The 21114-nt window shown below is 47.1% G+C and overlaps 1 protein-coding gene across 1 annotated transcript; it reads right to left on the reverse strand.

Moving 5' to 3' along the window:
• Positions 1 to 255: 255 nt before the first annotated feature.
• On the reverse strand, positions 256 to 21085 carry ERLIN1 (ER lipid raft associated 1). Its single transcript, XM_026851965.1, has 11 exons — positions 20604 to 21085; positions 19279 to 19360; positions 18702 to 18748; positions 13045 to 13106; positions 12016 to 12141; positions 10758 to 10831; positions 5558 to 5616; positions 4453 to 4544; positions 3849 to 3938; positions 3552 to 3631; positions 256 to 3355 (listed from the first exon to the last, which is right to left on the reverse strand). The coding sequence occupies exons 1-11, from the start codon at positions 20714 to 20716 to the stop codon at positions 3137 to 3139; spliced, it is 1044 nt and encodes a 347-aa protein (XP_026707766.1). The 5' UTR covers positions 20717 to 21085; the 3' UTR covers positions 256 to 3136.
• Positions 21086 to 21114: the final 29 nt, after the last annotated feature.

Here is a 21114-nt window from a genome sequence, read left to right on the forward strand (position 1 = left end):
AGCTCAGGTGGTGGCCTAAAGGCCATCAGGCCTCAGCTCCCACCACGAGCTTTGGAGATTGAGAGCAAAAACACAGCAGGACCAGAAAGTGCCGCCTCTGCTGCTCAGCACCAGCCTGCACTCCTAGGGTGGCAGTCACTGCAGCTGGGGACATGCAACTAGATGCTGTGTGGTAGGGGGTGAGAGGCACAGATGTCCCCCCTCAATCTGCCTGCAGTGGCACTGGCCCTAACACACATAAAGCCACGAAGGAAATGGTAACAAAATAATTTTATTCTGCTTTATCAAAAGAACTTAACACTGTGCATGTAAACTTGAACATGTGTATCGTGTCTCCTTAAAGAAGGTGTGGATCCAGTGGCAAACCCCTTTAGTCACAGGATCACATGGGCCTTTCAAATGGACAGAAAAAACAGTTCCAGTCCACGCTCCTGGTTGCACCCTTGTTCCCTCCCAGCCCAGAGAGAAGCAAAGCCCAGACTGGGGAGTTAAAGCCATAGCAATTCCCTCCTCTTGCACACCTACTCAGGCTTCTGAAGCTGTGGCTGGGGAAGCAGAGGGATGGAGTAGGCTGCTGCAGAAGGCACTGAGCATCACACACATGTTTGCTGCAGGACTTCACACCACAGGAGCATCCTGCAGTGTCCCTCAGACCACGTGGGTAGGTGGCTGATGCACACCAAACCAGGGCAGGATGACACTGAGCCAAAGTGACAGCCACTAAAGGAAACGCCATGCATCCACCTGGATGGTGACAGGGAGGCCAGCAAGGCTCAGATCCAAAGGGAAGCAGCCCTTCCTGCACTGGCCTGGAGGGCCTTCCTGCTCCTCACCTGAGGAGCTTGCTTTGATCACTGGGAGAGCTGTGAGTTGCCTGGTTATTGCTTCTAGTGGTTCCCCCGATGCCCTTGCTTCCTGTCACCTCCAGGCTGACAGAATCCATCCTGACACCAGGGTTTGACGCCAGCACTGGGTGAGTACAACACAGACAAGCCTATGTCTCCTCCAGGAGTGCTTCTGTTCTAAAAAGCCTGCCTTTATCTTAAAATTCAACCGAAGTGGCTACTGCTGGGGCAAGGAGAGGCTGTTTCTGCTGCAAGCCAGCAACACTGAGGAGGTGGAGGCTCAAAGATGCAACTCCACTGGCTCTTGCCATGGCTGGGTTTTAAAGAAGCTGGAGCCTTGGGAGTTTTCATAAAGAAAGACCATCTGAAACTGCTGCAAAGTCCCACAGCTGGCCAGCAGCAGGAGCAGGAGAGGCAGGGTAAGGCATCCCTGCTCTGCCCCAGAGATGGAGGAGAAGCAGCCAGGGCAGGAGCTCAGACATGGTAAGGCAGTGTAGTTAAACTTACTTGAGGAGAGACACTGCCATCCTCTGTCAAGTCACACAGGACCAGAAAACAGCACTGGAAAGCCTGAAAACCCACACAACATGTTTGGGGAAATCATTAGCAGAGGCTCAGATCATTTGGTTTGGGTTGAATGTTTCACCAAGGCAAAAGCTAAGCATGTTCCCCCCAATGCCATGAGGCTGCAGATGGTGCTGGGAACAGAAGATCTGAACACCAGCACCAACTGGCCTGTCACTCCTGACCAGCCGAGCGTCTAGAGCATCACCACCAACCCAGGGTCCAGTGCTGTGCGTGGCTGCACCCAAGGGGCAGGAAAGCAGGATGAACATGCAGATAACCCCAGGCTGGCAGGGGAGAGGGGGCCTCTGGAGACATGGTGGGTTCAGAGACAGGCAACGCTGGAGCGTGAGCCCCATCCCAGCTCAAGCTCTTGACAGTTGTTTCCCCAGCCATCGTCTTCTGGGATTGTCACAGAACACGAGAAACAGGTCCTAGAAACAAGCACATCCTCATAGGCAGCAGGGAGGGCAGAAGGGGAAAGCAGATCAGCAGATTTCTACCCCCAGCATGTCTCTCACCCTGCAGAAGCACATGGGGAGGGGTAGGATATATTACAACACACACCAGGAGAAAAGATCACCCTGCCAACACCGCTCGTGAGCCAGAAGCCCTGCAAAACAGTGAAACCTGGCCAGTGGTGAGGACCAGCAACAGACTCCCCATTGCAGCTGTTCAAGGACACACAGAGCAGCTCCCACTTCTTGGAGCATCAGATTTTGCACTGCAGAGCAACGAAGCCTCACCTACTTTGCAGCTGAGGCATCAAACATCTGGTCTGCTGCACAGCAGGGTCCCTTCACTCTTCCCCTTCACATTGCCAGCAAGGCAGAGCAGTGGAAATTCTGCCCCCTTTCCCTGGTGAAAAGAGGGAGGGGTCCCCCTCTCCCTGCGAGGAGGCTGGGGTCTGAGCAGACTTCCACGCTCTGTTCCCAACCAGCTGCTTGGAGGTACTCCATGCACTCTGAAATCTTGTTTAGGATGCACAGCAAGACCCAGCCGCCCAGACAAAACGTACTACAGTCACTCCAAGGCAGCCAGCGTGCGGCTCTTGCTTGGAGAGGGGGAGTTAAAGAAGGCTGTTAGAGACTGCTTGCTCCAAGTCATTATCTAGTGCCACTGTCTACAGGAAAGAAGATTATGGCTATGCAGATCCTATTCAAATAATATATTCCACACCAAACCATTCCTTGCCAGGCCTCACCCTGAGCAAGAACACACAGACTCCACTGGCCAAAGAGAGCCCATTCCACTGGAGTCCTTGAGGAAAGTTAAGATAGTGCCAGTAGAAACCTGCCTTGGAGTCCACAAAGCGAAGCTTCATCATCAGAACAAAGGAAACCTCTTCACTTGGCCTCAGTGAGGAGCACTGGGGAACAACCAGTGTGCAGCAACGTAACACTCAAAGCCACATCTCCTACCTCCAGAGTAATGCTTGATCAATAACTGTACCTACTGCGGAAGGCTTTCCTGGTGTCTGTCTTTTAATATTCCAGTATTGGTATGTTAGTACAGGATTATCCCTCATTTGGAAGCACCAATTTAACAGGGGAAGAAACGGAAGAGGCAGAGCACTTGCAATGTGTTGCTAGAAGAAAATCAACCCAACTGCCACCTATACACAAGATGTCCACGCATGCGCTGCGTCCGCCCCACCAGCACAGGGCGACATCCCCATTGGCAGCTGGGCTGGCTGTCGAGCTATACCGGGTATCCTTCCACCCCGGTCAGCCAGTGCTTTCCTTTGCTCTGAGGTGGCTTTCTCCAGAGGCCTCCGAGGCCTCCTGTGAAGGAAGGCTGGCTTCTTGGGCAGTCCTCACACTGGCTTTCTGGAAGGCACAGGAATCCAGAAACATGTTGGGGATGCGGTCACCAAAATACAGCTTGCTGTTTGCAGCTATTGCTTGATATTTCATTAGTTCCAGATACTCAGGGGTAAGTTTCAGCTACAAAAAGAGAAACCAGAGACTGTAAGAGACAATCTTCTGGGTCCCACATCATTAGATTTCATCTCAGGCAGCTGCCTCCTGGGACATGGGCTGTTAAATCAAGTGTTTTTCCAGTGCTGCCCACCTGAACCTAATCTCTTGTGCAGAGGAAAATATAAACAAGTCCTCTTCTGACCAGCTTTCAAGCACTCACCTTGTTGGAATCAGCCAGCTTCCAAGCAGTGTAGTACTCTGCATCAGCTTTTGCTTTCTCTCTTGCCAGGAATGCAGCATCTAACACAGCAACAGGAAAATAAGCATTATCAAGTGAATACCCGCATAGAATAGAGCACCTGAGCCCCTGTCCCACAGGTACCTGCAAAGGGGAGGAATGACCCCAGTGCATAACCTCTATTATTTTTGCAGGACAGCAATGCCTGGGAGCCCAGTTCTGAGGTTCCACTACCTGCCACCACCCTTACCTGGAAAATGACCCCAGCAGCACGGTTACCTTCAATCTCAGAAATCCGCTTCTCTGTTTCCTTCTCCATGATCTTCTGTTGATAATGAATCCTGGCCACCTGAGCAGCCTTCTCTGCCTCTGCAAACACAACAGGCTCAGCTCAGACATTCATTTCTTGGGCCCTGAGCATCGGCATTCTGCCACGAAAGCAATTTGCTCTCTGCTGCCCCCCTTTCTGCTTGGGTCCTACAGCACCAGTTTGGACTCCAAGCAATACAGTTACAGAGAGAAAACACAGTGCTGATGTTCCTAGGGTTGCACTGGCTGACATCCCTTTCACAGGCGTGAGTCCCCTTGGTACAGGAATGTTTAATTTCAAGCCGAAGCAGTTCCTCTGGCAGGGCTGTCACGTCTTGGGCAGCTGTAGGACAGAGGCATTCGCTGCTCTGCTGCTAGAGGGAGGTGGGACATAGATACAGCAGCACAAACAGTCATCTTCTCTAAAATACACGCTGTTGGTGCAGCCTGGCCATGCCTTCTTCAGAGAGCTGTCACTGATGCAAGACAACGTCCTACCCCGGCTTACTGGGGGATGTAGGAATGGATATTCAGCCTGGCCCCATCCCCTATTACTCCCTAACTGGTGACATACCAATAAGTGCTTTCTTCCGGTCGGTCTCTGCCTCCTTCTCTACTACCTTCTGCTTCTGGGCTGCAATCAGCAGCTTGGTCTTCTCAGCCTCCCTGCAGGGTGAGAAAAGTTTTCACAGGGAAATGGGAGCTGGGGAGCAGCTCTGCAAACCAGGGCACATGAGGCCAGAGGGACAAGAAGGCAACCAGTTGCTAACACCATGCCCTCACAGCCATGAAGACTAGTTCTGTCCTCGGCTGTATGAGCACATGTGTAGCCAGCAGGCCAATGGAAGAGATTATTCCCCCTCTCTATTTGACACTGGTGAGACCATATCTGGATGCTGTACACAGTTTGAGGCCCTCAGGACAAGGAGCGAGTCCGGTGCAGATGTGGGGTGGAGGCCAAGGCATATGAGGAAAGGCTGGGGGAGCTGGGCTGGCTGGCTCAGATGGAGCTGAGGAGGCAAAGGGGGACCCAGCAGCATCTCCCCCTGCCCAAGGGGGTCCTGGAGGCACTGGGGCCAGACTCTGCTCCGAGGGGCACAGCGGAAGCCCCAGAGGCACCGGCACAAGCTACAGCACAGGAAACCCCAGCAGGTCCCAAGGAAACAGCCTGTCCCCGTGCGAGCCCCGAGCGGTGGGGGATCCCATCCCTGGGGATGCCCCGACTCGCCTGGACACAGCCCCCAGCGACCCGCTGCAGCTGAGGTGCTGGCCCTGCTTTGGGAAAGGACTTGGACAGGAGATCTCCACAGGTATGTATCAGACTAAATCTGCCTGCAATGCTGGAGGGGAGCTTATGGGTGAGACATCAAGACCCCTGAGCGCTGAATTCAGTTTACAAGTTTTCTACAGGTTCTCTACAGCAGATCAGCATCCCCTTTACATACAAGTGAGAGCATGGCCTTGAGATGGACTGTACATGCTCACAACCATCTTTGTGAAGGGCTGAAAGGCTTCAAGGTGAAAGAGCTATGGAAATGGAGAAACAGAACACACAAGTGCTAGCCAAGCACACTAGAGCCCATTTCTCACCTTCTGAGCACCAGGTAAGACTTTTCTAATAGCATTAAGCCTGTGCTGGACCAAAACCAATTAATACAGTTTTATGTACAGCTACTCACATTAGCTCAAAATTTCTTCGGATAGCTTCTGGGATTTTGGGCTTTGTAACACGCACAGCCTATGAAAAAAAAGAGTATTTAAATTAAATATTTTCATGTGAGCTGCATAACTAAGAAATGTCTTTACAAAACGAGATGCAGTGCTCTGGACATTTCCACATTGATCTGAGACCACACATAATGGCTCCCAATCCTGCTACTCTCACAGAGGTGTGTTGTTTGTATTTCCTGTCTTTGCACCTTTTATGGCACCTAAGTGACGAAGTAAGGCCTGTGGACTGCTAAAGAGGTCCACCACCTTTGTCAGAAGCACCTCAGTTCTCCACCCCAAAGACTCTTCAAACATCACTTCCCAATATACTTCTCAAGAAAGGGGCTCACAAACCCAAAGAAATAAAACTGCAGGATCAAGACTTGCAAAACAAAAGCAGAGCTACAAGCTCAGGAATAGATTTTCTAGGAGAAAAGCTTGCAAAAGCAACCACACAATGAGACACAGCAGTGAAGACAGGGGAGAGCAGCAGGGCACAGGTGGCAGCTGGGAACTGTTGTGTGCAACTGTGGAGCATCAAGTGTGATGTGCATGGTGATGTCAACACCACAACTCAAATACACACCAGAGACAACTGCTAAGCTGCTCTGTGGAGGACGCGCTCTGAAATATGTGGGAAACATCCAGAGACAGGACCAGGAGCTGCTGCTGCTCATCTGGCACATTGTGTGCTCATTACTGAGCTTTAGGAGATGCAGATTGACAGTCCATGGCTTTACACCCCCCCTGCTTCATCTCTACTGCAGATTTAGTGCTGAACCTGCTGCTTCTCTCTCAGTAAGTCTGTAAAGAACCCGGCAGCTTCCACACAGGGGAATGGGATACAGCCACATCCAGGCAAGTTTTTGTATGCAGTGCAAAAAGGGAACCATTTCCATGTGACAGGCACCCTGGCCCTGGCCAGCACACCCTGCCTGGGGAGAAGGAGCCAGCCTGTCACCAAAACAGGACACTTGGGAATCTCAGAATGGTTTGGGTTGGAAGAGACCTTCCAAGATAATCCAATCCAATACCCTCTTGCCAAGGTCAGGAACACCTTCCACTAGCCCAGGTTGCACAAATCCCCATCCAACCTGGCTGTGAACCCTTCCAGGGAGGGGGCAGCCACAGCTTCTCTGGGCAACCCATGCCTATGCCTCACCAACCTCATCATAAAACATTTCTTCCTTAGATCCAATCTAAACTTACCCTCTTTTAGTTTAAAACCATTGTCTCTTGTCCTGTCACTACAGGCCTTGGCAAAAAGTCTTTCTCCATCTTTTTTATAAGCTCCCTTTATATACTGAAAGGCTGCAATAAGGTCTCTTCTCCAGGCTGAACCACCCCAACTATTCTGCTTCTATGAACAAGCAAGGAAAGCAGATTTATGGGACATCAGACCAGAACATCCTTCAGCGAAAGAATTTTTCTAAGCTCCTACCTGGAGCGCAGCCTCTCCAAGCCCCTAGAAAAGTACTGCATGGAGAAAGCTCACCTCACCAGGCACTGCAGGGCGATATTCTTTCTACCTCCATAATACCCCCTGCACCAAAACAAAGATCAGTTTCCAGAAGCGTGGCTTTTCCAACACAGGCAAAGATTCCTCAGCAGTCAGGACAGCTGCCAGATCATTGAAAATCTCCACTAGCTCTTTCTTTTTTTAAGCCAATAGCTCTACCGATTTAATGGTGATATCTACTTAAATCTACTAGACGGAAACACTACTGTGCACTGTTGATATTGTTAATAAGCAAATGTTAAGGCACTGGGACATGCTGGGACTAACTGGCTGAGCAACAGCTTTACAAAATAAACCATGAAGGAATCAAAAGACAAGCTGACTATACGACAGCATTTTTTTCCCTGTGGCCACAAGGTCCAGCCCCATCCTGAGTTGGACTGACAAAAGCTCAGCAGCAGGCTGAAGGCAATTTTTATGCCCCTCTACTTGGTACTGAGGAGGCTGCATCTCGATACTGCATCCAGTGTGAGGAACCCAGTATAAGGGATACCAACAAACTGGAGAGTGCAGCTGAAAGTCACCAAGATGCCAATGTAAATGTTGCAGAGAATGGGAACTGATGGTACAGTACTTCTCTCCTGTTGATCTTCCTCCTTACTCACTGCTGTGACACTTGCCTATTTCCAGTTATTAGAGACCTTCTTGACCACTGCCATCTTTCAAAGATAAGAGAGTGGCTTCATGATGGCATGGTCCAGCAACTCAGCACCCTGGGATGCATCCCATCTGGTTCCACAGACCTGTGTGTGTGCCCATCTGCTCAGCTGTCCTCTACTGTGTGTAATGCTTCACTTCTGTAGGCTCTGCTGCTACAGTAAGGAATGGGGAGGCCAAAGGGCACACCTTGCCAGAAAGAAGTCTAAAGTGTCGAGTACTTCAGCCTTTTCCATGTCCTTGGTCACTATGTGACCTGCTCCACAGCTTCCTGGTTCTTCCTTTTGCTGTGGATGCACCTCAGACACCCTCTGTGCTGCCCTATACAGACATCATTAGGTCCAGGTCTACTAAACTTTGGTTTTCTTAACTCTGCCCTTGCACTCTCAGTTAAACCACCTTTATCCCTCCCAGCTCATTTATCCTACTCCACCTTTTGTTGAGTTTCCCTTCTGCTTTCCAGCTCAGTCAGGAGCTCCCTGTTCATCCATACCAGACTCCTTTCACCTGCCTGACTTTTGCACTTTGGGGTGTTCTTGGCAATGAAGTGGGGCCTCCTAGCTTCCTTGGCTGACTGTGGCAGTCTTCCACAGGACCCTGCCAAGCACATCTCACACAAATCGAGTTCTGTCCTCCTGAAGTCCAGGTCCATAACTTTCCTGTTCACCTCACTCCTCTAAGGACCTTGAACTCACTCCCTTACAGCTACCACAGCTCACACTGCTACCAGACTTCACCTCCCAACCAGTTCTTCCTTGTTTCTAAAAGCTCCAGCAGAGTATCTCCTCCAGTCAGCTTTGCTCAGAGTGCCAAAAACTGTTCAACACCCTTCAGAAACATCCAGCAAGGCTTGCACCCAGGCCTGCTGCCCTTCCAGCGGACACCGGGGCCAGAGACCCCCATGAGTACTAGGATCTGTGAGCATGAGGCTTCCTCTGGTCTTCTACAAGCAGCTTTCCCTACTTCATCTTACTAACTGGGTAGTCTGCAGAAGACAAGGACCACATGGTCCTCCATGTTGGTCTGCTTCCTACCTATACTGGCTCTTATCTCTGCTGTTCATCATCCATCCTTAAACCAAGCTCCATGATTTGAGCCAGTCCTTTGCAGGCAGCACAACCCTGTTGCCTCACCTTCTCAGCTCATCCTCCCTCGAGAGTCTGTAGCCACTCACAGCAGCACTGTACTCACATAAGCTATTCCACCAGGCCCTGGGGACCACAAATGCGCAAAGGTTTTCAGCTTCTCAGGTTTGTTTCCCAGAATGGGTGTGTTTCTGTCCACACACTTGAGACAAGCCCTAGGGTGTGCTGCTTTCACAGGGAAAGTGCAGGAGCCTACCTGCCGACACTGACCCTTCTTACCATCCACTAGCCTCCACTTCTCTTCAGGCTGTGGTCACCATTCCAGTTAGGCAAGAACTGGAACAGTTAGGAAAGTTTTGCATCAGGCAACCTGGGGGACTTCTGAAGGTTTCAATTGTCTAGTTTTAATAAATCTAGAAATAAATGCTGTGAATCTCCTCTAACAGCATGTTTTCAATAATTGTTTTCTGTGACACTTCTTTCAAAAGTGAATTGTCAGTGATCTCTGAAGTACTCATGTATGTAAACATGCTCTTCAAGAGGAAAGCACTATGCTCAAATACAGATTTATTTCCGTTAGAGCTCAAAAAACAATTTAATTATAAGTACAGTTAATGTAATCTCGGTTATGCAGCTGTTATATGAGGAGTTTAAGGAAAGCTCAGCTCTTCACCAAAGGAGCAGGGTATTTCCTCACAAGAGACACAACAATATGGCAAGTTGTATGCTGAGGTACAGTTTTACTGGAGACAAGTGTGCAGCTCTGTTTTGAAAGGGAACTATTGGAACACGAGGGCAGAATCAGTCTCAAGTACTGGAGATGAACCACTCTACTCACCAGTTATGGGACATATTCACACTGGTGGTCTGGTGAGCTCAGACTGGGCTGATGCAGGCAGAATATCCTTCAACTTTTGACCAACAGTGATGACTGGGCATGCCAAATTGAGATCAGATTTAGCTCTGTAATTAACATCTCCCAGCAAAGAGCCATGAGCTTTGCTTACACATTTCCATACCCTGAGATCAAAGAGTGCCTTTACATTATGACGATAATATTGATCAATGATGAACTTTTGTAGGAAACCTCTCTGCAACACAGAGTTCAAGTTAAGTTGGATAACTGGAAGAGTGGTGCCATCTCAGCTTCTTTGTGATAAGGTACTGCCTGTGGTTCACCCTCAAACAGAGCAAGCCTACGCATAGAATCGAGCCACAAAGCAGAACAGTATTTATTGTAGCATTACACATGTTGTCAATGGGAGGCTTTCCCTCCCCACACACAGCCAGCCAGCCTACCTAAATGTGGGAACAAAAATGGCAAACCAGATTTGGTCTCACTCTTCCTTTCAGTGTAAATCTACAAAGATTTTCATCTTAGCCCTCACAAGACTAAGGTATATTTTTCCCAGTTGCTTGCCCTGAACTTCAACAAGCCAAAAAGCCAGTATGTCCCAGAGCCCAGCTAAACTTAAACATGGTTTTCTAACATTAAGTGTAAGCAGAAAATCACTCAGGACATAACAACTTTTCCTATCTCTGGCACAAGCATAGATAATATGATAATCTTTTTTTCTTTTTCCAATTACCTGCAGGAACTGCACTGGCACATGGGAGCACCCAGCTCTGCAGGGGTATCAAAGGTAGTTAAATATTTTCTTGCTCTTTGTAAATTAATCCAAAACCTGCAGGTCTGTGGCCCAAAAGGTCATTCTCTCTACCCTGTAGGTCTTCCCCTAACATAAAACCAGTGTTTAAAAGTGGTCACTGTCATCTGGACAGTCTTCAACTAACAAACCTCAACTCGCATTATGGGGAAAACGGAAACAAGAAACCTCCTCAATCTAGTGGAAGGTGAGCAAATTAGAGGTGGAAAAAAGAATAATCTTTGTTATGGAATGAACCTACCTGGATGGTGAGACCTGGTGCCATGACATTGAGATCTTTCTGCAGGGCCAACTTCAGATTCTCATCTATCTGATCTGTGTTTGGAGGACAAGAGAGAGACCACTTAGCTTACCATCTTTTCTCCTACATCCTGTATAGCAGAGAGTCAGCTGGCCTGGAAGAGCAGGTATCTCTATGGCGTAAGAGAAAGATGCTTTTTGAGATTGTTCAGTACATTGTTTCCCTTCCTATATACCCTGGAAAAAGTTCCCGAAAGGAGACTCACATGCTGGTGTCTCTAAAAAGGTTCAGCTATTGATGAACTCACAGTATCTGAGCTAAGGGCAAATGGCTTTCAGCATCTCAGCAAGAAAAAGCACCCAGAGCCTGTGGAAGAAGCCTCTGCCTTCCTGGCCAGACCCACACCAACCCCACTTGCCAGCAGCAAGCTCTGCCCTAAGTCTCTAATAACCTGCAGGATCCAGTACCTGCTACTGAGAAAACCCATGTTCTGTCACTTCCAAGCTCCAGGGAGATCCTTCCACAGAAATGGCCAGTTATGAACAGATTAAGCCGCATGTACTACCAAGAAACTCCTCTCAGAGTACAGATATTTGGCAAGTCTGAATACAGCATTCAAAGATTCAGTCTCTTAATATTAAAACCCTGACAACGTTTTATCTTCCATAAACCCATTTTCCCCTGCTCTGCCATTCAATGAAGAATGTGATGCTGTTGTGTCTTTGTGGGCACAGGTAGATACCAAGAAGTAGAACATTCAATATGTTAATTCCTGAACACTGCTACCCCCTTGTGAAAAAATTAAACTATTGCAATGAACTGAGAGCATCTATCTTCCAGCTCTCACTTGCTAAAAACAGCCAGAAGGAAGCTTTTAAAGTAAAAAAGTCAGTTCAACAACAGAACAGGGGCCTAACAGTAGAAGTAGACAAGACAAAACCACCATCATAGTGAAGGCAATGGCATGACTGCATGCACAAGAGCAGAGTGGCTACCTTGTGTGTCCAGAATTCAGTCCTAACCAGAAAAGGACTGAAATCAAATTCTTACATGCAGATGTGGAAAGACAAAGAAATCTGAATCATTAATGAGTAGTTACATGGGAAGTGGCATATGGATATATAGGAGGAGCTGGATTCTAGTTTGCAACTCCAGCACAGTGGCTGTTTGCTCACAGGAGTCTGCTGTAACATACCTGACAGCAGAATAAGGAGATTATACGGCCCTCGCTGGGTGCATCCAGCTGCCATCCACTTACCGAACAGCTCAATGTATACTTCCTGCAGGGTATGGGCACTGCAGAACTGATTCAGCTCATGATGAATTTTATTGAAGATCAAGGTCTTATCGTAGTCTGCAGTGTAATTTCTCACAATATCATACACTGAGAAAGTAAGAGAATGATCACAGGTCACCACTGACATGTATTGCTTTCTGCAATGCCATAACTGCAAAACAACAGCTCAGAGTATTAGTAAAGTAGTGCAGCACTGGATGGGGGGTGTGTGAAGGGGGTCTCCATCCTTAGGAGTTTTCAGGACTTGGCTGGCCCAGCTGTTAGTGAGAAGCCTGCTGTGAAGAGAAGGGACATCAGAGGAGACACTGCAGAGGTCCCCTCCACCAGGGCTGCTGTGATTGTACGACCTCAAAGAGCAGAGTAATTACAGTCAGATACACCGCATGGTCATGGTTCTGTTTTATGATCTGTATAAACAAATGAAACAGTAAAGCCTGTCCAGGACCTGCATGCATACAAACAGATACTACTATAAAGTGAAAACAAGTATCATTCCCACATTTAGAACATGAATTCAGCCTTCAATGCCTCAGTAATAGTAGCATTTTGCATTAAGTTATGCTGCTGAAAAAAAAGAAGCTGTCTGGATCTTTGTTTGGCAGCTGGTGAAATAGGAAGGTAAGAGGCTCTTACACAGACTTTGCCTTTGTAATTTTCCCAGGAACTGAGCTGGCAAGCACCTGGGGGCTTTTCCTGTGTATTTACTTTTACAGGTGGTCCACCCTTCAGCAGCAAGAAATAGGATTGCTTAAGTACACATCACATTTTAAATGTACAGGGGAGAAGCAATCCTAGAATTTATCTTCATCTTGCAAATGCCTGGCTCTTCAAAAAGTTTGCAGACACATGCATGAAACTAAGTGCTATGGTGTTGGGATCCATAAGGATAACAAGACACAGAAAATGAAAGTCTTGCAAACCAAGGCAGAGCTGCTACAGGATGAGTGAAGATAGTCAAAGCACTGCTTGTTGAAACAGGACAGGAAATACCTGCATACGGTGCCAATTTATTCACAACTTCTATTCGGTCAATGTAGATCATAACACCGCCACTGTAAGTGAAAAAGAGAATTCATTAATTACTGCAACTGTTAACAGTGGTCTGTATTTAAGGCAAAGCCATCTTTACTTCTCTTTTACTAAATTCTACTAAACTTACCCAGAACAATTCTGACTTCTTGAGCATTTTGCAATTAGAGGGTACCAAACCCCAGCTTTGTACAGACTGGTCCCTCTTTCTGTATAAGTCAAAAGTGTGCTCTAGCAAGTCTGGAAAGCAAAAGTTTGCTTCACTTATCTCCTACTTAGCCAGCAAAAGAAACATGTTTTTGAACAGAAATGTAGCTGCAACTATCAGAAAGGGGGAGTCCAGCACAATGAAGGTAAGGCAACAAGTACAGCAGATGACACCTGCAAGCAGCAGAGCAGACACAAACTGCAGATGCACCGCAACTGTTCTAAGCAGCAAATACATTTTAAGTAGAAAAGCCCTTAGTTTAAGTTCCTGCATTTACTAACTCGAGCACAAACTTGACAAGGCCCCTGTCAGAAAGGAAGAAACAAAGCACGCAACATACATTCACATTCTCTGCTTCAATGTCATGTTGCAAGTAGCTCTCCACTAACACTGCAAGAGTGCACACATGCCCAGGCATGTACACTGTCAAGAAGCTTCAGACCAAGCCTGCAAGCAGACCTCTCCCCAAGGGATCATGTGTTGCCAGACCCGCTGAGGAAGTTGGAAATCAGAAGCAGGGCTTGATCCCAGGCTCTGCTCTTACTGATGTGGCTTTCCGCAGGTCATGCCCACACCCCAGTACCTGTGACAGCGGAGAAAAGCCCACACTCTACGGTGAAGAAAAAAACCCTTAATTTTCAACAGCTCCCAAGTCTCTTGAGAGTGTATTTTTAAAGCACAGTATCTTACGATTTTGTCCTGAGGGCAAAGGCAAATCACAAACAAGAAGCTTTAGCAGAAACTGCTTAGAGACAGCTGACCCCCAGAAGCAGACCTCACACATTTCCAAACTTAGTCTCTGTGGTGTTTGAACTCAAACATATAGCCCATGACAAACCGGGTTTCTCATTTTGCAGATCTTAATCTCTGGCAGTTGAAAGCTAAGCCTGCAAAAAAAAATCACCCAAACTTGCCCTGTCCGTGTCTGTGCTCTTTAAAAAAAATAATCTCCCAGGCACAGCCTGGATTTACTCTCCAAACCTGTCTGCTTCATGAGCTGAAAAACCTTGGTGATAGCCTGGAGTTGTCTGCTGGAAGGAACAAGCCAACAGAAAATATATTTGTGGCTAAAAAGAGACTTATTTCCCCTCTGAGATACTACTATTAAGAGTATTAATCTCTTTTTCACTCATGATTTCTCTTTAGGCCATGGGTATTCTTGCTGGCACTCTCCTAAGAAGCATTACTATTAATTTTAAGACAGACAGGTTTATGGATACTTTATAGGTATGTCAGGCTGTGTAAGCAGTTACAATGTGCACTTTTCTCAATCTCATCTGCTCTGCACAACATATACAGTAAAATGACTGTTTATTGTTGCCAGTGTCATACAACAGCACTCCTCAGGATCTTCTGAAGCTGCTCTCATCCTCCTGATTTGTTCCAGTTACCTTATGACATCTCCACCAGGACAGGGAAACCTGCTACCATCTTGGGGTATCTTCTAGACATCTTGATGAGCAATCAAAGCAGAGCATGTGGATTTCTTCTACCAGAATCTCCTCCACTGCCCAACTCTATGTTGGGGTCCTTTTGGCATTTCAGCTTCATGGTAATGTCGGAAGGAAAAAGAGAGCACCTGAGACAACCTGCCTCCTAAAACAGCCCCTCACCATCTCACATACAGGAAAGGCTGGCACCTCAAACCAGAGGACTGCCTGATGCCTGTCTGACTCAACCAACACTACCCATAAAACCTGCCAAGGATCTCAACCACCATGGGTCAAGAGAGTGGGGCATAAGTGAATTACATCAGTCCTGCTGGTCAGACAATGGCTTGGAGGAAACAGCTGACACTCAGAGCCCCAGTATGCCAGCCACCCATTTCCCCACTGAGAGCTTAAGGTTAAACCATGCCTACAAAGCACATACACTGCATTTTCCATCCATCTATCCAGCTGCTGGAGCCATCATCACCCTGTGCAGTGGACCCTCTGGACCCTGATGCTGTAAAACCAGGAGCCAAACTGGACTGTAACCCTCTGATCTTAAAAATGAGCTTCTCAGACAAGACCTCCTCTCAAACAGCCCAGTCCAGAAGACGTTAGTAAACTCCTGCAGTGCTGGAGATACTGTCCTGGGTAGTTTCAGGACAGTTGCTCTAGTAGAGCATCACAAAGATTTAGGGTGATTCACACACCTTGTTAACCTGGAACTGTACAAGTCCTCCCATCATCCACAGCTGCTTTACTTCCCTTTGGAACCTACGGCTTAAACACTGGTTCAGACAATGCTCTTTCCTTTGCGGTAAGTGACTACCACTCTCAGAATGTCCCCCCAAGATCCTCACTGCAGAGCTAGCACATGAGGCTGGTCAGGCAGAGCAGCAGTGACTTGAGCAGGCTTTTGGTCAGGGAGACAGAAACAAGAGGAAATCCATAGAAAATCTGAAAGGAGGATCAACACATAGACTGTATGCACCTGGGAGAAGTTTAAGTGTAAGTAGGCAGCAAGTGCCTAACTTTACAGGACAAGGTCAAAGTGTACAGGGGACTAACATACACTAGCAAGCATTTCAGTAGAGCTTAGAAAGCCTCATACATTTCAGGACTTTAGGTTTTTCAGGCAAGAAGACAAAGGAAAAACTGAAGGACATTGCCGTAAAAAGGGGACGGTAAAAAAAGGTGAAAGTTTAATGCTTTAATTGCTAGAGCTGACCACAAACAAGACCAGACCAAGTCAGGCAATCAGAGAATGTAAAAACTGGACTTAAACGTCAGATCTGGTCTGTCTAGAGGTATAGGAATTAAGTGCAAGACATCCACTTGCAATATTCATGACACATTTTTTCATGTGACTAGCTAACAGGCAGCGATCTGTCCCAGAAGAACATTCCTTCAGTGCTCTGCTTGTGTTCCTGCCAGAGATCTGCAGCACAAGCACAGGATGATTCCTGCACCTTTGCAAATAAACACCTAATGCTTGAGCAATATTACTGCTTAGTATCCTGACTATCTATTGTTTCCTGGCATGGTGAAAACCTGTGCAACATATAGCCTGATTCTTTCCAGTTAATTTTATAAGAAAAATGCTACTTACCTAATTCCCTCATGCAGTATCTCCACAACACCATTTTCAACCCACTTGCTGTATTCCGCAATTCATATATTCATGAGCATATTCATTCTCAGTTAATTCTTAGAGTCAGTCCTCTGGAATACTTCACTCTTCTATAACTAGTTTCAGGTTTTAGAGAGCAGCAGACCTGTCATGAGCAAACTGCTGAACTTCCCAAGGAACTGTGCACACGTTTACACATTGGGGAAAGCCAGAAATCTGAGACACCAGGGGCAATTCACGGCCTAGAGCAGATACATGTTCTACCTGCTGCAATAAAGTGGCTTTTGTCTCCGAGGTGACAGGTGTTTTACGAAAAACAGTCATCTGATGCCAAAGTATTTTAAAATCTGTATTTAATGTATTGACTTAATGCTGTCAAGTATAAACGGGACAGGTAAGGCAGAAATTGGGGATGGGACACCCACACAGCCATTCGGAAGCTGTCTCATGTAGATGAGGATCCAGGAAACAGGAATGATGGAACAGAAACCCAGCCTTTAAAATCTGATGGTTTAATATACAATTACAGAAGTTTAAACTGTTTAGGATCGATTCTTGCAATGAACTTTAAACCAGGATAGTGAAGTTTCAGATTTGATCCGTTTGTTATTTATAAGCTAACGTTTTATTAAGGAAATGTGGATTCAATGTTTCGGCATGGAGCAGCTGCAGACTGATTCCAAAGGCAGCAAATTTAAAGGCTCCTGCAGTAACACCTTAAAAACGGACAGGGCTGCTGGGACCTTTGGTCTGAAACGTATTCAATTATTAACTAAGAACTGCTTCACCAGTTGTTTGGTGTTTTAAAGCATGTTTATTACCTGTAACTTCACTACTACCTGTATTGCACAACTAGATCCTGCAATGCTAAACATAACAGGAACTTAATGAACTAACTATACAGAATTAAACAGAATATTTAGCTCCTAAATCACAGAATGGTCGAGGCTGGCAGGGACTTCTGGAGGTCGCCTTGACCACCCTCCCTGCTCAAGCAGGGTCAAAGCAGCACAGTTTGATTTTGACTGTGTTAGCATGTATAACGTTGTTAAGCTTCAGCAGAAAGTTCTGCTTGCTCTGTTAAGGAGGCTTGCAGGACAGCAGGACATGCTCTCTGGCCCAGAGACGTGATGGTGTTTTACAATGTCCAGAAGGTTAAGTATTACTCCTATTTATACTACTTACAAGCTAAAAGTTGCCATTAAACTCACTGCTAAAACTGCTCTGATGATGTATTTTCAACTTTTTAACCATTTAAAAGCTACAGATAGAGAACATAATGAGTCTTACTCCTCCTTCCTGCAATTACTTTTCGCTTGACCTAGACTCTTTATCACAAAGCCATGGCTGCAGCACTGAACACTAGCATTATTTACAGATACTCCTGAAAGAGATTTGAGAATTAAAACTAAAACCAGCTACGGCCCAGGAAAACTTTATGTTAATATGTAAGCACAAGTGATGACTGATGCTACAGGAATAATTCCAAGAACTCATTCCAATAAGGGCCAAACCAGATCAAAATTAACTCTGCTTGATTAATGTTGCCACTAATGTTCAACTTTTAATTCCAACATGGTCGCTGTGTGCCGTCATTCAAATGATACTATTTTTTTTTAAAGAGAAATATTGTTAAGTACCTTAAAGCTAAAAGGAGAATCACGAGTTTTGTTTTTATCTTGAAGAAACAGATTCAGTCATCACTTCAACTGGTGAATGAACCAACACAACAGGATTTGCAACCCAACTCAACTAGCCCTCTCCTGTTACTGCTGTGCTCATTAGAACTATACAGATCTGTGTTGACAAAAGGATTATCTTAATTATGAAGCAGGCAGGTGCCACCCATGCACAGGATGATTCTTCATTCTTTCTCACCCTTCACATCAGGTGAAATGACAATTCCAAAAATGCTCAAACAATTCCAGAAGACTCGTTTTCCTGAGGTGTTTTTGAAATGAACCTTCTCCCATCAGAATTCCCATTCACCATTTACTTTTGCCCACTGCTGGGCTCAGTGCTTGTATGAGCCACAAGATTCAGACTAGTAATACTGCAAAGCTGAGGACAGAGCAAAGCACAAGCAATGGGCTACCACAGTAATCAAGGAAGAAACCAAGAAAAATGCAAATACCCTCTGAACATCACTTTCAATGAAAATAAGAGCACTCCATCCCATACCTCCTGCTCTATTATTTCCAGGTGTGAGGTATGTATGTTTGGGACTAATTTTAGGATACATGCCTTTACTTTTCATCCTCCATGTCACAGCATTGTAAATGACTAGATGCAAACTACAGAATAGAGTAAATCTGCTCAGCACCAGGAGACATACAAAGGGAGAACATACCTTGTCCCACAAGGCACATTTTTCACTTCATCAGTCTGCAACGTGGTCTGAAATAAAAAGACAACCAGTGCTCACAAAACCACTCCATTCTCCAGGAAGATCATGCTATGCCCAGACTCTCACAACCATTACATAGGAACGTGGAGTCAAAACCATGTTCTCCCTTCTGACTTTTGCAGGTGTGGGCAGAAGATGGACTTCTTAACTGCCTTCTGGAGACAGAAAGGCAGCTATGCTCACTTCCCCACTCTCAGCTCCCGCGGCACTAAGGCCTGCAGTTCTCCTGGGGAACAATTGGGGCTTCAGACACAGACTGTCCTCACAGAGCAAGACATCTCCTATCTCAAGCCACACACATGCACGTTGTGGAGATTCCACAAAAAGGACAAGTCCCAGGGCACAGCTGGGTCTGGCACCTAAGGCAGAAGGAACCAAGGACTTCACAGGAGCTGCTGCTCTGACTATGACATGCCCAAGCCCTTCTGCAAACACCAGTTGCCCAAGTCACCCCCATCCAGTGACAGCCCTACCAAGACCTGCTCTCACTCACTCTCTTCCAAGATGAGAAGATACTAACCTGCACGGATTTGAACGTGGTAATGAATGGGAGCATGATGTGGTAGCCTGGTCCACTTGGACTAGTTAACAATGCACCACCCCTACAGAGAGAGAAAACAGGGAAAAGGTATCTGGAAAACAGTAAACACTGGCTTCGAGAGTGAATACATTCAGAACTGTCAGGAGTCACAGCTGTGGCAGCGCAAATTACATTATTCACCTGCACCAAATTTGCCACCAATTCCCCTAGAACAGGACTGACTACATATAGTACTTGTCTGTTGCAACTTGACAATCATTTCAGTCCTGCGAGCAACAAACTTTTAGAGAAGGCAGATATTGCTAAATACTTCCATCACTGCAACACTGCAGAGAGCTTCAAGAACACAGATTTTCCTCTCTAAATAGTTCACTACCGGTAACCATGGAAAAATCCAGCAGTTAATGTGATACTGCTAGTTTAGATTTCCACAAGGCATTCAGCACAGTCCCTTACCCAAAGCACAAAAACCCCCCACAGTGTCTCATGGGGACTGGCAAGCAATTAAAAGGTAGGAGACAGAGGAGAGCTATAAGTGAGGGACTCCTCTAGTGCAGTAAGGTCTCCTGCAGCATCCCGCAAGGGTCTGTGCTGTTCAAACCACTCGGAATTAGAGGGAGGAGCAGTGCAAAGCAAACTGGCCCATAGTGATGACTGCAAAGGGTAACAAAGACAGGACAGAAATACAGCAGAAACAGCAAAATATTCAGAAAGGCTGGTGTTGAATCTCTCTGTTCCTTTACTCAAATTTGAACCAAATCTAGTAAAGAGGTGGCATTTAGTGACTGTGACCACTCAGTGTTGTGGACTGACAAGTTGCTCTACAGGTGCTATTAGGGGCAGCTACATGCCCCAGGTGAAACTCAGCCCAGAGCTACAGTAAAGACTCATTTCAAAGAAACAACGAAGTGGGTACTCTGGCTGGGACAGAGATGACAGTCCTCAATGTAAGAGGGAGAGATCAACAGACATGAAAAGATGGGGTGGACTGAGAGCTTTGAAATACAAACTGTGACCCACAAAAAGGGAGGAAGGAGAGCGAGTTAAAGTAGATGAGAATTCAGAAAGACCAAAACTTGTAATGGTTCTGGACCGAGCCAGGCTATCCAGGCCCACCATGCTGTTTCTAGTGCAAGCGAGCAGAAACAGCACGGTCTGACCACCTCAGATCAAAGCCTGGAGGGAAGCACAGGAGAGAGCAGTCACCTCCCAAGGCGATCGGGAGCCAGGGATGAATCCTGGCTGAGAGAGGAAAACCCAGGGAATGCTACAGGAGCCACCAAGGTGCTGGCAGGGAACAGTACCTGTAATACACAGCCAGGTGCCCCTCCTCAACCCTGTGGATGGAGGAGTACAGGAAGAACGTGAGGAGTCCCGTGGCAGCTGCGACTACGGCTCCAGCTTGGGCCATGGTCATCCTCACATCGCCTGCGGGGCAAAGCGCGTCCCCCCGCAGCAGCCCGTCACCTGGATGGACGCTGGGGCGCCGTCAGCGCCAAGGTCTTCGCTCCCTCTTCTCTGATGGTGTCTCTGTCCCTTTTCCAACAACAAAACTTTCTCAGCTTTTGGACCAAAAGGCCAAGGAATATCCTCACAGCACCCGGCGGGCCTCGCTCAGTACCGTTGCCGCCTCTGAGGCCGCGTTACCCCCTCACGCCGGCTACAGCGGGCGCGACACCACCCCCAAAGGCGCACGGCCACCTTCAGCCGAGGAGACCGCCAGCGGAAAGGCTGCACCGGGGCCTGCAGACGCCCTGCGAGGGCCAGTGGCCCGCGGGCTGCTTCCCGGCCCATTCATATTGCTCAATCTATTGC

The sequence above is a fragment of the Athene cunicularia genome, assembly GCF_003259725.1.
Source record: "Athene cunicularia isolate RWA chromosome 6 unlocalized genomic scaffold, athCun1 chr6_part2, whole genome shotgun sequence".
NCBI classification, from domain to species: domain Eukaryota; kingdom Metazoa; phylum Chordata; class Aves; order Strigiformes; family Strigidae; genus Athene; species Athene cunicularia.